The sequence below is a fragment of the Podarcis liolepis genome (genome assembly GCF_965112155.1).
Source record: "Podarcis liolepis genome assembly, chromosome: Z".
NCBI classification, from domain to species: domain Eukaryota; kingdom Metazoa; phylum Chordata; class Lepidosauria; order Squamata; family Lacertidae; genus Podarcis; species Podarcis liolepis.
The window spans coordinates 4,137,815-4,153,698 of NC_139570.1; the positions used below are offsets into that span (position 1 = coordinate 4,137,815).

At 53.2% G+C, this 15,884-nt stretch overlaps 2 protein-coding genes across 11 annotated transcripts in view; one reads left to right on the forward strand and one right to left on the reverse strand.

Annotated features, from left to right (window-relative positions):
* Window positions 1-976: 976 nt before the first annotated feature.
* On the forward strand, window positions 977-4,391 carry LOC310698816 (gap junction Cx32.2 protein-like). The gene is made up of 2 exons (XM_083486529.1): window positions 977-2,111; window positions 2,829-4,391. Exons 1-2 carry the CDS (start codon window positions 1,889-1,891, stop codon window positions 3,779-3,781), a joined length of 1,176 nt encoding a protein of 391 aa, XP_083342655.1. The 5' UTR covers window positions 977-1,888; the 3' UTR covers window positions 3,782-4,391.
* A 143-nt stretch (window positions 4,392-4,534) lies between these two features.
* ZMYM3 (zinc finger MYM-type containing 3) overlaps window positions 4,535-15,884 on the reverse strand; it is a 29,300-nt gene continuing 17,950 nt past the window's right edge. For all 10 annotated transcript variants that reach the window (XM_083486210.1, XM_083486206.1, XM_083486209.1 and 7 more), the window contains 10 exons: window positions 15,458-15,573; window positions 15,176-15,350; window positions 14,660-14,806; window positions 13,799-13,902; window positions 11,192-11,360; window positions 10,599-10,750; window positions 9,929-10,043; window positions 7,001-7,255; window positions 6,793-6,910; window positions 4,535-5,626 (listed from right to left, as the gene is read on the reverse strand). In XM_083486210.1, coding sequence (XP_083342336.1) covers window positions 5,422-5,626; window positions 6,793-6,910; window positions 7,001-7,255; window positions 9,929-10,043; window positions 10,599-10,750; window positions 11,192-11,360; window positions 13,799-13,902; window positions 14,660-14,806; window positions 15,176-15,350; window positions 15,458-15,573 — 1,556 coding nt within the window. In that variant the 3' untranslated portion in view covers window positions 4,535-5,421. The remainder of the gene's footprint in view (window positions 5,627-6,792; window positions 6,911-7,000; window positions 7,256-9,928; window positions 10,044-10,598; window positions 10,751-11,191; window positions 11,361-13,798; window positions 13,903-14,659; window positions 14,807-15,175; window positions 15,351-15,457; window positions 15,574-15,884) is intronic.

Below are 15,884 nucleotides of genomic sequence, written 5' to 3' on the forward strand. Positions count from 1 at the left end.
AAGGCTGCTCTGCTCAGGCCAGAGGGACAGGGCTGCGATTCAAAGAAGGTCAAACATTTGCAGAGTAAGGTGGGTGGGGAGGTTTGGAAGCTGTGCTTCATCCACCAGTACCATTTTTTCTTTCAAAGAACAAGATCCGAGGGAAATTCCTGCAGGTTTTTCAGCCTGGATGAGGAAAAGCTGCCAGAGGACAGGTTGTTCCCGTCCGTGCACTGCTCTCCCCAAAATCCCCAGCTCACACTTGCAATTATTTTTAAAATGTTCCTACTTTTAAATGAGTTAACCTTGGCTTATAAACAAATGCAGGTATCTAGTTTTAGAAAACTGAAAACCAAAAGGCAGGTCTGAGGCAGAGCATCTGCTTCGCATGCAGAAGGTCCCAGGTTCAAATCCAATGGCACCTCCAGATCAGAACTTAGACTGTCTCCCTACCCCAAACCCTGGAGAGCCAGTGTTGTCAATACTGAGCTACATGGACCAAAGACCTGACTCCGTATGATGCAGTTGACTTATTTTTTTTTTTACTTTAAAATGCATAAAGTGAAGCCTAGCCTTCTGACACCACCTGCTTATCTTATGGTATGTAAGTGTGCAGGGTAAATTGCTAAGGTCCACATGGCAGATGAACCTTGTGCTGTGCTCACCTTGAAAATGTTTTGTTCCTCTTCACCTCAAGTGGTCCCTGATAAACACTGAGTGGTTTTATTGATTGGTTGCATTGCATTGCATTTACATCTCACCTTTCCTTCAGAGAGCTCAAGGACATGGTTACCTCCCTCCTCAATTAATCCCCACAACAACCCTGTGAGGTGGGTTAGGGTTGAGAGGCAGTGAGTGGTTCAATGTCGCCTAGGGAGCTTCAGAGGAGATTCAAACCCTGGTCTCCCAAGGTCCTAGTCCAGCACTCAAACCACACAACACACTGGCTTGTACACTGCACAGGAAAATGCACTGTGCAAGAACACAAGATATATTTATTTCCCTTTTCAATATAAGCCACTGTGTACCACCTGCTCCAGTGACCACTGGACTGGGATGTGGGCAAGGAGGTTGGTCACAAAGGAGGTTGGTAACCTGTCACTCTACTCTCCCTGACTTGTGAAGCAGCTCTCTTGAGTTGGGAGCATACTGGCTTGTTGCAAGAAGCTGTACAAGAGGCACTGCATCCCCCAAAATGTCACATTCAGAATGTAAGATGATGCTGGTTCCTGGATCAGGCCAAAGGGGCCCATCTAGTCCAGCATCCTGTTCTCAAATTGGCCAAGGAGATGTCTCTTGGAAACCCACACTTGGGAAATGAGCACAACACAATTCTCTCTGCTTGGGATTCCCAGCAACTGGTTTTCGTTTACTGTCTCCAAAGCAGAGGGAGAACACAGGAATCAGGGTCAGTGACCACCAACAGCCTTGTTCTCCATGATTTTGTCTATAATCTTCTAAAGCCACCCAGGTAGGTGGCCATCACCAGGTGGGAACACCATAATAAGTCCTTTCTTTTGTCTGTTAAGGTTTCCAACATTCTGCTTCACCGGGTGGTCCAAAGTTTTAGTAGCACATGCGGGGGGGAAATATTCCCCTTTCTCTTTGTTGACTTTCTCCCTACCATTGCTACAGACACAAGAGGGAGGAATGCTGAGGCTTCCGAGGGCGACGAGGTGGTGACTGGCTAGAGGAAGCAGAACAACCATCCCAGAGCATAGCCTCTCTCGTCCGCAGGTCATTCCAAGGTCCCTCTCACCAGAGAGCTCCTGCCTAAATATAACCCCACTCACCCTTCGCACTCGCCCTGCAGGAGGGGCTATAATTAACCAAGTGTGCTGTCCAAAAATAAGAGTGTTGGAAGTGACCCCCCAGTGGATGCTGCAGAGGTCAGTCATGAAAACAGCCAATGAGCAGCAAAGCCCCAATGGCAACAAAGCCCCAGCCCAGGGAGGAGAGACACCAGGAAGAGATCGTTGCTCCATTGTGGTCACCGGCGGAAGAGACGGCCGGACAGGCGCTCAGAGGTGGCTCGAAGGAGGAGCTGCTGACACCCAAGGGAGCTGACAACACCTGGGATGCTGGCCAGGATGTGAAGTGTTTTGATGCCAGGACCTCCAAACGCAGACAGGGTGAGTGTTGCTGCACCTGGGTGGAGTCTGACTTTGGAAGGGCTTACCACCCCACCCCCAGCAGCCACCTTGGCTCTATGAACTTGCTGCTTTGGGCACAACCCCAGCTTGGGCCGGTAGTAATCTTGGTCCGCTATTTACTTACTTTTCGCAGGTGGTGCTAGGGGTGGTGTGTAGCATAGGAGGCTTGCTTATAAACCAAGTCGGACCACCGCTCCATTTAGATCAGTATTGTCCTCACTGACTGGCAGCAGCTCTCCGGGGTTGGGGCAGGGGATGTTCCCAGTCCTACCTGGAGATGTTGGGGGTTGAAACTGCATGCCTTCTGCATGCCAAGCAGGTGCTGTGCCCCTGAGCTGTGGCCATACCATAGGGCTGGAGGGGCAGAAAGGGGGTCTTGGCCACTTCCCAGCTGTGCCCAGATCTGAGGGGAAGAACTGTGCTTTGGGGCCAAGGCTTGTCCTTGCAGGCAACAGGTGCTCAGCTCCACTCCTGGGCACTAAGCTATTTATCCGGTTAAATGCCTGGCTTTTCAAGGGACATGCACACAATGGGCCCTACCCTAAGAACAAAAGCACAATGACTCCTCATACATCAAAGGGCAGCCTGCTTGGCACAGGTAGGTCCTGCCCCTCCTCTCTCCCCGTTGGCAGGGAGGGGAAGAGAGGCAGCAGTGCCAGCACCCCACCCCATTGTCTGAACCTCCCTTTCTTGCAGGGCAAGCCCACCTTGCCCCCATGGGCGACTGGCACCTGCTTGGGAGGCTGCTGGAGAGCGCACAGGAGCACTCCACGGTGGTGGGCAAAGTCTGGCTCACTGTCCTCTTCATCTTCCGCATCCTCGTCCTGGGGGCAGCAGCAGAGAAGGTGTGGGGGGACGAGCAGTCCAACTTCTCCTGCGACACCAAGCAGCCCGGCTGCCAGAGCGTCTGCTACGACCAGACCTTCCCCATCTCCCACATCCGCTTCTGGGTGCTGCAGATCATCTTCGTCTCCACACCCAGCCTCATCTACCTGGGCCACATCCTGCACTTGGTGCGCATGGAAGAGAAAGAGCTGGGGGCCTCCCCGGGGGTTCAGGTGGAGGTCAGCAGCAGCCCAGCAGCTCCGCCCAGGCCTGGCACAGCCCCTGTGCGGGACGCCTGCGGAAGGATCCGCCTGCAAGGAGCCATCTTGCGAACGTACTTCTGCAATGTTGTCTTCAAGGCTCTCTTTGAGGTGGGCTTCATCCTGGGCCAGTACGTGCTGTACGGCTTTGAGTTGAAGCCCCTCTACACCTGCAGCCGCTGGCCCTGCCCCAACACGGTCAACTGCTACATCTCCCGGCCCACCGAGAAAACCATCTTCATCCTCTTCATGCTGGCCGTCGCCTGCCTCTCCCTCCTGCTCAACATGGTGGAGCTGTACCACGTGGCCACCACTAAGTGCAGGCGAGGTCATGAGCCCAAGCTCAGCCCAGAAGGGCGGCCGGAAGGAGAGCCTGCCAGCCACCGCCTGCTTCACTGCCCCAGTGCTACGCCTCCCAGCAGCCCCTCTCTGCAGCCTGCAGAGAAAGCCAGTCCACGGACGGAGGGAGTGAGTGAGAGCCCCGCTTGGGGCGGAGGGCAGAAGCGAGGGAGCAAGTCCAGCAAATCAAGCAACAAGTGGAGGTCCAGTGACCTGGCTGTTTAGCCAAGGGACTTGGCTAACCTCACACTGGATAGCAAGACCCAAGTGTTCCCACGGGCGTTAGATGCACCACCAAGTTGAAATCCCTACCCCAATGCCTGATCAGACAGAGAATTCCTGGGCTGGAGGAAAGGTAGCCTGTACCTGCTCAGGAATTAGGAAGCCTCAGGCCTCTCTCCTTTACCTCCCAAGCCTGCCCTTTCATCAGAGAGCAACTTTGCCACGCTAGGAGAAGCAGCAGAGACTTCACAGCTCCCTTTCCAATGAAGAAGGGGGACTCTGAGGGAGAGTCCCAGGCTGGTCCTAAGTCTCGAGACCCTCTTCTTCTAGGCATCAGCCCCAAATGCCTGAAGCAGAGACTTCAGCCACTTTTGGGAGCAGCTGCTGCAAAGCCACAAGCAGAGAAGAGCACTGGGCATGTGGACAATGGCCAGGCACTTTGGAAGATTCTCTTGGTGTCTGCTGCCCCTTAGTGGCCAGGAAGTGGAAAGAGCACGCTTCAAGGCAGGCTCAGTCGGAGCAGAGAGCTGATGCAATGGGACCCACAGCAGCCAAGTCAGGGAAGGGGGTGGAGGTCTTCCCCTGGGGGCATAAAAGTTGGTAAGGCATGCTGGCTGCCACATGCACACCCACCAATGGAAATTACCTCGCTGGGACATGGGGCCTCCAACCCTGTTCTCGTGCATCACCACATTTTGGGGGCACAGAGACAAGGAGTACAGCCCTGGAATAAGAGATGAAGAGAGACAAGTCGGCCAAGTTTTTGTGCCTTTATTTGAAATGAATGGTTTCCAGAGAGACGCGGGGAGGGCAGGTCCTAATGCCCTGAGCATCACTACGACGACGAGACCCGCAGACTGGCTCACTGGCAACAAGGACACAGACAGGGGCTGGGCCAGAACAATATATACAGGCTCAACAGACAGCACCAGCACCAGCACCAGCCATAGCTCAGAGTTCAACGCAACACACAGAGATGGGTGAGGAAAGGGTTGGTGGGATGCTGAGCAGCCTCTGCCTCATGGGGCAGTGGGCGTGGTGGGGTGGGCGGCCAAGCTAGCATCGAGGAAGCAGGGGAGAAGGAGGCTCAGGGTGCAATGCTAGGGCCTAGTCTCCCCCAATACGAGAGAGAACAGAGTGTTCAACCGTTGGGGATGGGTGGGGGGAGGGAGGACTGCCATCTACTGGAGGGGAGAACTGTAGAAGCCCCATCCCCACCCCGTGCAAGAGAACGTGCACGGCAAGGGGCCAATTCATTCACCCCGCCCCAATTAGCACAACCAGGCACAGGGTCTGCACCCCCAGAGCCCAGCTCTCCTGCAACAGCCAAGACACGCCCTGCACCCTTCCCTCCCCAGGCGAAGAGCCTACCTGTGACACTCCCCCCAAGCCAACACATAGCAAGGAGAAAGGGGCAGGCAAGCAGGCACTCCTAGGCAGCGTGGGAGGAGAGGGGAGGGTGGGGGTGGCTCCTCGTCAGAGGGAAAGTGATCACTTAGTGGGGAGTGTCTAGAGCCCTATGTGCCTGCCAAACCAGGCAGGAAAGGGGCAGCAAGCCACACACACCCCACAGTCACCCACTAGCTGACTGGAGTAGTGCTGGGGGCCCCCAATCTCCCTCTGGCAAGACCGGCACCACCTGCTCAGTCCATTTCGTCATCCAGGCCGCCTCCGCCTCCGCGGCTGTGCTCCTCGTAGATCTCGCGCACAGCCAGGACGCGGTTGAGCATGCTCTCGAGCATGCTTTTGTCCATGGGGATGACGGAGTACCACAGCGGCGACTCGGCGATGCATGACCTCTCAGGCTGCAGGTAGAAGACGTCATTGCGGTTTCGCAGGCTTTCAGGGCTGCAGCCGGAAGGAAGGAAGGAAGGCAAGAGGAGATAAGCAATGAGGTCAGAGAAGGGGCTCCTGGCCTAGGCGGGAACCCCACCCTTCCCTGGTCCCCCACTGCCCGCTCTTCAGGTTCAGCACATAAGCCCTGAACCAAGAGACAGGGGACCCCAAGCTGCACTGAGGAGCAAGGACTGCAGAGCAGCGGCTTTCTGCTCTGGCCAAAACCTTTCAACACCACCTGCTCCATCTTCACAATGGCTGCCTCAATGCCTGCTGCATCCTGCTGCCACCACCGCCCTTGATGCCCGTTTAAAAAAATGAATGGGTAAAACACCACTGCGTATGACTACCACCACCGCTGGCAGCAACGGCACTAGCCTCCCCCTGCCATCGGCATCTACCTAACAGCAAAACGGGGGGGGGGGGGTTTGTAGCCAAGCTTTCTGGGTCCTTCGAGTACTGAGGCAGTGCAGAGAAACTGTCATGAGCACCACCATGCATGAGCTGCAATCTTGCGCACTGCGACCCTGTGCACACAGAAACGAGGCATTGTAGAGTTGGAGGGGACCCTGAGGACCATCTAGCTCAATGCCCTACAATGCAGGATTCCCAACACACAGTCCCCCATCCCATTTGAAACCATACCAGACCCTGCTTAGCTTTGCAAATGTGCTAGCACCTTTACTGTTACACCACTAGGAGTTCGTTCCTACCAACGCATTTAGGCTTCAAAAGGGGGCTTTTTCTTTTTCTTAAGCCTAATGGGTGTCGGGGGGGGGGGGAGAGGATGGTGCAATCTTTCTGGAGGGTGCAAGTTTTGGAGGAGTGAGCAACAGTCAACCTCCCCAAGCTTAATATCCGCAGAGGAAAACTGGGGTCAGGGACGACCCTCCAAGCACCAGGGAAAGCCTCTGCGGAGGTCCATGGCCTACTGCCATCATACTGGGGACCCCTGAGCCCAGCCAACTAACGTTCAGGAACCAACTGAATATCAAATGGGCCTTGTTGCTGGAATGGGCCAAGGGCCCTCTGTTCTCACAGTAGCCAACCAGACGCCCTAACAAAAAGCCCGCAAGCAAGGCCTGGGCACAAGAGCCACCTCACTCCTCCTGTGGTTTCCCAGCAGCTGGCATTCAGAAGCCCTGCACCCTCTGGCATTTGCTGCAAAAGGCTCTCACCATTTGGAGAGATAGAACTCGTAGAACTTGACCGGGCAGCGCAGAGGGTTCATACGGTTCTCTCGCTGCTCCAAGACAGGCGCTTCCTCCTCTCGCTTCCGCTTGCCCAGGCCGCCATCTGCAGGGAGAGTGTGGAGGTGCAGTCAGGACAGGGGCATCCCCAAGACAGATGGGCAGCAAATGGATGTGGGCAGAAAGCATTCCCTACCTCTCCCCTTCCGGTGCCGCACGGGAGCATAGTAGCGGATGCTCACCACCTTGGTGGTGCCCCGTGCTGTGGTGCACTTGCGCGACTGGCGCACGACGTTGGTGAAGGAGAGCTGCATGTGCTCCTCAGCTGTCTGCAGCCCAAAGAACTTGGTGTTGAAGAACATGAGTGTGTTGAGGAGCACGAAGGGGGAGTAGACGCCCAGCTGCTTGCACTCCCAGAGGTGCTCCTCTTCCACGCGGGAGAAGACGGTGTCTGCAAAAGGACAAGCCACCACTGTCACAGGCATAGTGAGCCACAAGGCAACAGACAGAGCCAAGAACTGTGCTTTGATGCACTGGCTAGGGCTCATGGGAGCTGCAGATCAAGTCGATTGGGCTTTATGAAGCCCCTGATGTCTTATGCCCCACCTGGATCACTTAAGCCTTCTGATGGGAAACTCTGGGTGGTCCAACATGCTCCTGAGGTTCCCTTGGCCCTGCCCTGTGGAACTCCTTGTGAACAGAGGTTTGGCAAGAGTCATCCAAGCTCAACTTGTAAGCATCATAGAATTGCAGAACTGGAAGGGACCCTGAGGGTCATCCAGCCCAACCCCCTGCAATGCAGGAATCTCAGCTAAAGCATCCATGACAGGCGGCCAGTCAACCTCTGCTTAAAAACCCTCAAGGAAGGAGAGCCCACAGCTTCCTGAGAGAGACCGTTCCATGTCAAACAGATCTTGCTATCAGAAAGTCCTTCCTTGTACCTTGAAGCCATTGTTTCTGCAAACTGTTTTACTCAAGTGGGCCTTTCAGACCTGACATTCTTTACCACAAGCTTTTATTGATATATCTGACATTCTTAATTTTTTTATTATTACACTGCTGCGCTTTTAAGCTGCATACTGCCTTTTGATGTTCAGTTTGAAGGTGTGGCTTATTTATATATACATATATTTTAATTAAAAGATACAGAAAGCATCAGGTTGAAGAGTGCTGCACTAGGAGGCTAGGAAGGCTGCATCTGGTGCAATACCAGGAAACCTAAGTAGCCTGTTGCCATGGGACCCCCTCCTTTTCTCAGGTCTGACGCATTTAGAACTGGCCTTAGTATAATAAACTCAGTTGCTCGTTTTCTGCTGTGCGCACAATCGAGCACACGGCTGGCAAGAAACCAGTACGAGAAACCCATCAATTGTTACTTTGGAGGGGGGAAGTGTTTGTTATATACATATATTCATTTCAGAATATTTTCTAGCTCTTTTTCTGCACTACACGCATGAACCTATCATTTGGTGCAGCCCTCCCCAACCCAGACACCCTGGATGTTTCAGACTCCAACTCCAATCAGCCCCGGCCAACACAGGCTGGGGGGGAATCTAAAACAACCGGACATGGCACCAGTTTAGAGGAAATTGGTTTACGGCTTCCAGACCATCTTTTTTTAAACTTGAACAGAACCATAGCACTGAAAGGCTCCCAAGGCACCATGTAGTCCAACCCTCTGCAATGCAGGAATCACAGCTAAATAATCCATGACAGACGACCACACCACCTCCGTTCCAATGAAGGAGATGCCATCATCACCTTCTGAGGCTGCCCATTCCACTGTCAAACAGCTCTTAGTGCCCAAAATTTCTTCCTGATGTTTAGCCGGAATCCCCTTTCTTGTAACGTGAACCCATTGGTTCAGGTCCTACCCTCCAGAAAAGGAGAAAACAAGCTTGCTCCATCTGCCGTGTGGCAGCCCTTCAGTTATTTGAAGATGGCTGTCTTATCTCCCCTTGGTCTTCTCTTCTCCAGGCTAAACACTGCCAACTTCCTCAACCATTCCTCATCTTTCTGTACGTTTGCTGCGTTCTTTCTTTGCTCGCCTTCTTTGGCCCCATAAAAGCATGAAGAACCTTTGGTTCTCTGACTACAACTCCCACCTGCCAATAGTCAGTGATGATGGGAGTTGTAGTTCAGCAGCATCTGGAGGACTAAAGGTTTCCAACACCTGGTCTAATAATTTTTGAACTCTTTCCTTCCCTAAGCAGTTGACCTCCAGGTGTTTGGGAACTCTCGGCAGCAAGTCCAAAATATCTGGAGAGCGACAAGTTGGCAAGGGCTGGCTCGGCAGCTATACCCAAAAGATTGGGCCTGGGTTCAAATCCTGGCTCGGCCATCGCCTTCTTGGGCCAAAATTAAGAATGAAGAAAAGAGGGTGAAAAACAGCCCTGCTTCCTGGGATGGCTATAAAAACAGACTGATGAACAGTTCACTGAAAAGACCAAGAGCTGTCAATATCCTATGCACAAAGCACCACAGACCCTCTTGGGTGCTAAGATGGGCAGAGAAGGTCCTCTCAGTGGTTCCTCCACCCTCAGAGGCTTAAGGGGTGGCAGCCTGTGGAACTCCCTCCCCACAAAGGTGCATCTGGTGCCTTCATCATACAGCTTTTGGAGAACGCTTAAGGGACACCTCTTTACCCTGGGCTTCTGACATGTGGTTTTAGGACCTACCTAACGTTTATGGTTACAAGTTGCTTTTGATATTGTGTTTTAATGCTGTAACCCACCCCAGGACCTTGGGGTGAAGGGTGGGTAATAAATATTAAACCTGCTTCCACAAACTGTGATTGTTGTGGGGGGAGGACACCAAGAAACAAATGCCCAAAGCCTGACCTGGAAGCCTCTGAACCCTTTTGCTTGACAGTGACTGAGCATTAAGTCCAGATGAGAGCCTCAAAAGATCCATTAGGTGCCTGGGAGGGTGTCCCAAGAAAAGCCCCTAAGTGAAGCAGGAAGGCAAGAGCCCATTCCCTGCTCTAGTGCGACCCGCTGAAAATTGGACAGCCCGATATATATATCCCTTTCCCAGAATCTGGAAACTTCTCCCAGGATGCCGAGGGAAGAGGAAAACACCTCTCTTATTTCCCTCCCTCTGCCCCCCCCCTCAAGGCACGTACTGTTGGGCAGGATGGTGGGCTGCCAGCCGCTGAGCAACCTGTTGAGCTCCTGCACAAAGGTCAGGTAATAGAGGTCCGTGAAGATGTTCACCATGCGGTTGTTCTCCAGCAGGTACTGAAAGGGGGAGATGGGAAACACAAAGTCAAGTAGGAAACTGCAAAACCTGCTCTCTCCCATGCACACTCTCATTACCTCCCCCCAGCTCCATACAGAACACTTGCTAGGCTGGCAAGAACGTGCGAACCTAATAAGAGCCTGCTGGATCAGGCCAATGCCATGCTGTTCTCACAGTGGCCAACCAGATGCCTGTGGGAAGCCAGGAAGCAGGATTAGAGCATAGGAGCCCTCTCGCCTGTGGTTTCCAGCAGCTGGTATTCAGAAGCATTCCTGTCTCCCGCTGTGAAGGTAGAACCGAGCCACGGTGGTTAGTAGCCACCAATAGCTCTCTCCTCCATGAATTTCTCCCATTCGAGCACTCTCCTCTCCTGTGGTTTCCAGCAACAGGTATTCAAAAGCATCACAGCCTCCTACACAATAGCCCTATGTGTCAGTCCCAGAGAAAGCTCTCTTGCCAGCCAACAGGTGTTTCGGCAGCAGGATGCTGGTCCAATTGCTTCTGGGCATATGGAAAGAAGGTAAGATTTGGGAGAGGGTGGGAGGTCTCCTTACCTGCTGTATGCCAAGGCAGAGGTAATAGATGCTGTCAGGCTCATAGCGCTCGCCATTGGGACGAGTGATCTCCTTCACAAACTGGGCCAGACCATAATTCAGTTCTGCCGCTGTGCAGGCCAGAATGTCCTCTTTGATCCGCATGGGTTTGGCTGCAGGACAGCAACAGAGCAGAGTGATCATCATCATCACCGTCATCAATTAAGGTCCCCCAGTTGGGCTATAGCACTAAAACGAAACTAATAAAAGCAACCTAAAACAAACTTACAACCACAAAACTAAAGGGAAGCCCTAAAATATGCACCTCTGGCGTCAAAAGCCAGGGCAAAGAGTACGTCTTTGGCGTTTGCTATATGCAGTGCAACAAAGGTGTCAGGAGTGCACCTCTGTGGGGAGGCCCACAACTTAGAGGCCACAACCTCCCAACTCAAGTCTCTGAGGGTAGAGGAACGACCAAGAAAACCCCCTCTGAGTGCCAGGGGGGCACACCTTCCTTCTCCTCCTCCTCCTCCTCCTCCTCTTCCCTCCCTCCTTGACTCCAGCATCCCCATCTCCTGGAACTGCAACTGCCCCTCCACATGGCGCAGACTTACGGCCAAAGCGCAGCTCGTCGCCCTTGCTGGTCTCGCCGCCAGCATACTTGGCCTGCACCCAGCTCTTCCAGGCGTTCACACCATAGGAGTAGTTGAGGGCTGTACAGCTGGGCTGGCTGCTCATGGAGTCCCGCGAACAGCTCTCTGAGAGAACCAGGCGCTTCGGGCCCTGGGGGAGGTGGGGAGGAAGGGAGGAGGAGAGGAAGGTCTGTCTTGTAAGACAATTGTCAGCAAGGGAGAAGGGCATCCACATTAAATTGGGGTGGGGGTGGGGAGACGTAGCCAGAATCTGCTTTGCATGACATTTGCTTGAGGAAGGAGGGTAGTCCACACAGTTCACCATTTCCATCTCACACCCTTGGATTCCTTTACCTTGGGCACAGTGGTTTTCAACCTGTGCGCCTTGGCCCCCTGGGGTGCCTTGAATGATGGTCAGGGGTGCCGCAGGCAACACTGGCCTCTGTCCCTCTTTCCTTCCCTCCCTCAGGTGCCTTTTCACATCTCATAGCTCTTTGTTGTAGCAGCTCTGGCTATGAGCTACCCAGGCGAATGCTGCCTCTGGGGCTAGCTAGGGGGTGCTTCACAGGCCCCTGTGGGGCAGTGTGAAGAGGTATGATGGAAAAGTTTGTTTGCTGGGCAGTTTGAGTCACCAAGTGTTGTTTTTTTCCCTATCAGCAAACGGTCGTCTGATTGGCCAAAGTTCCGGGGGAGGAATATGATTGGTTTGGAGAGGTTAAACAGGTTTCAGGTTGGAAAAGAGGGTGAAGGGGCTCTGAGGGAAGGAGGAGATACGCACTGAGGAGACTAGGGAGAGGACAGAGTCTCGCAGCTGGGATAGGGAGACCAGGCTGAGGGTCTGGGGAAGGAGTATGGTGGGAGGGCTGAGTCTGAGCCAGGAGAGACAGATCCTGTGGGAATTCAGGCTCCCTGGGTGTCAGTCTAGCCAGGAGGGGAGAGTTCAGTACCTAGAAGACTCCCAACCCAGTGACAAGGGGAGAGGGGACCCCCTGGGTCTGTAATACCATTTAAATACCTCAGGTGTGGGATTGTTAAAAGGGGGGTAACTGAGGGAAAATGCCACTCTCTCAAAGGATTAAGCTGTGAAGGAAGTGGTATAGTGTTGAAAGTATTGTATTACTAAGTGACAGACACTGATTTGAACATTTTACCATCTCTACTGGAAACCTGAATATCTACCTGAAGTGTGCCAACTGATGTTTAGTAACTGAAATTTAAGAAGAGTTGTACCTATAATACTGTGTTTAAGCCTGAGACATCTTATAGTTAAAGTAACTAAGTTGAATTCTACCTGAAAGAACTCGTTTCCTGACCGACTTTGTGTCATAAATTTAATAAAACTTTTCGTGTTTGGCAAACTAAGGTCCGGGGTCCCAATCACCTTCTAAATCCGGCCCGCAGACAATCCAGGAATCAGCGTGTCTTTACATGAGTAGAATGTGTCCTTTTATTAAAAATGCATCTCGGGTTATTTGCGGGGCATAGGAATTCGTTCATTTTTTTTCTTTTTCCAAAATATAGTCCAGCTCCCCACAAGGTCTGAGGGACAGTGGACCAGCCCCCTGATGAAAAAGTTTGCTGACCCCTGCTCTAAATCATTAAGTTTTCCCTCACACAAGTCCCCCACTAAATAATCTGGGGTAAACTGTAGAAATACGTGTAATTGGTGTACTATGAGGTGGTGGCACTATATTTAATTGAGGGCCGGCCCAACGGAGCCAGGGTGAGAAAGTGCCGTTGAGCCATCGCAGAGGCAACTCTCTTTGGGGCGGGGCGGGGGGGGAGCTCAGAGACCAGGAGCTGGCAGCCCAGAGGACTCCCAGGAAGAGGGGAGAAGAGAGGAGGCTGAGGGCACACCCCACCAGGGACAGTGTTTAAAAAGGGGTGAGGAGCTGCCAGCTCTGCAGGCAAGGGATAGCATAACTGGGCTCCTGAGCCCCACAGGGGGGCTACAGAAAGAATGTAGTTGGTCAAGGGAGCCGTGGACCCAAAAGGGTTGGAAATATCTGCATTAGTTTAATCTTTTCTGCAGTGGGCCCCTCACACCAGTTCCCTCCCTCCCCCTGGTGCTCATCCCATTCCTTTCCGATTAAAAAACCTTTGGGGAGAATGCATTTGTGAACAATTGACTCCTACATGGTGCCCTCCAGCTGTTGTTGGAATGCAGCTCCCATTGCCCCCTTGACTGTAGCCCAAGCTGTTTGGGATGCTGGGAGTTGTAGTCATAGTCATCTGGAAGGCACCACGCTGGGTATCCTAACTTTAACAGAGCACGGGAAGTTGCCTTATCCCGAATCAGACTGTTGGCCCAACAAGCTCAGCATTGTCTGAATGGCAGCGGCCCTCCAGGGTATCAAGCCAGGGCCTTTTCCAAAGTCCTACCTGGAGATGCATGACCCTCCACTGAGCTGCAACCCTTCCTCCAAATGGTGATGCTATGCCTAATGGTTCCATTCTGCTGAAGGAAGGGCTGGCTGCTCTGAGCCCAGAATGGGAAACTTATCACAGGGCTACTCAACCCCGAATTCAATCAATCAGCCAACATTAGATGAAATGAGGCGAGCGGGTGGCCTTGAGGAGCAGACTCACCTTGCGCATGCTCCGAGGCAAGTCTTGGTCAGCAGAGACATCATCTGGGCCCACAAGGCCACAGTCAAAGAGGAAATCCACACTGGGGTTAATGTCCAATGGGTCTAGGTAGGGAATGAAGCAGTATGGGAAGTGGATCAGTTATGGAGCTCTCCTGCCCCCAAGCAGATACACACAATAACCTTCCAGGACCAAGCCTGCAGAGAACAAACCCCCACTCCTTGCAGAGGGAGAGCGAGCCAATGAGACAGCTTCTTTCCAATGGGCTTCCTAGGGCTCCTTCAGGAGAGGTGTGGGGAACCTGCAGCCTCCCACTTGTTGATGGTTTTTAAGTTTAAAATTTTTAAGAAGAAGTTGTATGGCCACCTGTCATGGATGCTTGGGGTCCCTTCCAACTCTACAATTCTGAGAGTCTACAATGCTCATCATCCCCAGCAAGCGTGGTCAATGACCACGGTGCCCTTTGAAAACAGGGAGAAGGGGCAGGGTGGAGCTTCCCCAAAGGGATATTGGGAAATGAGGGTGGAACCACCACTCAGAAAGCCCTGCACCTGTTACCCAGGCACTCTTCCCAGCTGAGGAGGCAGAGATGAAACTGAGGGCTCTTGCAACATATTACATAACTGAAAATGGCAGACAGCCAGTATTGATCATGCTCAGTTCAGCAATGCCTAAAGTGCCAAAGGTTCCCCACGCCTGCCCTAGGGACGCCCAGGAAGGATCTGAGACAAGCATGACACAAGCAATCCTTCTTACCACCAAACTGGCACCTGCCAGAGCTCAGAGGAGACCAGTGCTGCATCCCCCACCACCACCTGCACCAGCAAATGCCTAACACCTCAAGTTTGCCTTGGCACTCACTTTTGGGAAAGTCAGCCTCCAAGTCCTGACCCGGCTCATCCAGGACATTTGCCATCTTGACCGCCATGGCGAGCACGTCGTCTCTTGCCGGCCCAAAGAGGTCGCAGTCCTCCAGGAGGCCTTCTGCACTCTGGTTACTCACTAGGTCTGCAAATACAGAAAGCGGGTCAGGCATGTGAACAAAGAAGTCGCTGCTTCAAATCTCTGCCTTGAACTCATTGAAGTTGGCCTAGGCAAACCATTGCTTCTCTAGCTCCCAGCCCTGGGTATGTTAACATCGTAGTACCAGCTGCTGCAACGAGCAGATACAGAGGAGGAGCCCAAGCCGTTGAGTGCATCCGGCTCAAGACTGCCTTTTCTGACTGGCAGCAGCTCTCCAGGGTTTTAGGAAAGGGCCATTCCCAACCCTCCCTGGGACCTTCTACATGCAAGGTAGATGATCTGTCACTGAGCTAGGGACCCTTCTAGTAGCAGTAGGTGCTGTTGCTCCCAGAGAACTGCTATCATGAAACCTACCACAAAGGTCAGAAGAGGCTTTGTCCAGCTCCTCTGCTTCTGCGATCATCTCAGCCATGGCCAGGATATCGGCTTCCAGAGGGTTGGAAGGGATCTTCACCTTCAGCTCCTCTATGGTCTCCACAATCTTCTCCGTGCTCTCCAGCGTGGTGGGCAGGAACATTGGCACAGGCACCTATGAGCAGCAGGGAAGGGGGATTAAGGCGAACGTGGTGGCAGTGGTGGGGATGCAGGAAAGCTTGAATGGGCCGGTGTGCGGGAGACGCAGGGAACTGCACTTACCGGGACAGGCATGGAGAAAGGCACAGGTACTTTCTGGCAGTACATGTTCATAGGCACAGGCACGAAAATGGGCACAGGAATGGGCAGCACAACCACCTGGGGCTTCCAGTCAGCTTCTGTCAGGAAAGATAAGCACACACCGTCAGGAGAGCCTCTCCTTGCCTGGCGTCCACAGCCCTCCAGGACAGGGATGCCACTTGCTCCCAAAGGTGTTGGATCAGGTCCTCCAGTCCCCAGATGCACAGCAAATACGCTGCTCATGGGGTGCAAACCGAATTGGCTGTCAATCTGCAGCAGGGCCAAGTTTAAGGCTGCAGGGCTAACATCTACGGGCCCTGCACACAGTCCAGGACCGAGCCACTTGAGAGAATGCCTGACCACTCATCGCCCCAGCAGGTTGCTGTGTTGGCCCCGGCCTCCCTTGTGC

Coding starts and splice junctions, on each gene's coding strand:
- LOC310698816 (XM_083486529.1), top strand. CDS start 1,889: ATGAGCAGCAAAGCCCCAATGGCAACAAAGCCCCAGCCCAGGGAGGAG. Junction 2,112..2,828: donor GACCTCCAAACGCAGACAGG/GTGAGTGTTGCT, acceptor CCTTTCTTGCAG/GGCAAGCCCACCTTGCCCCC.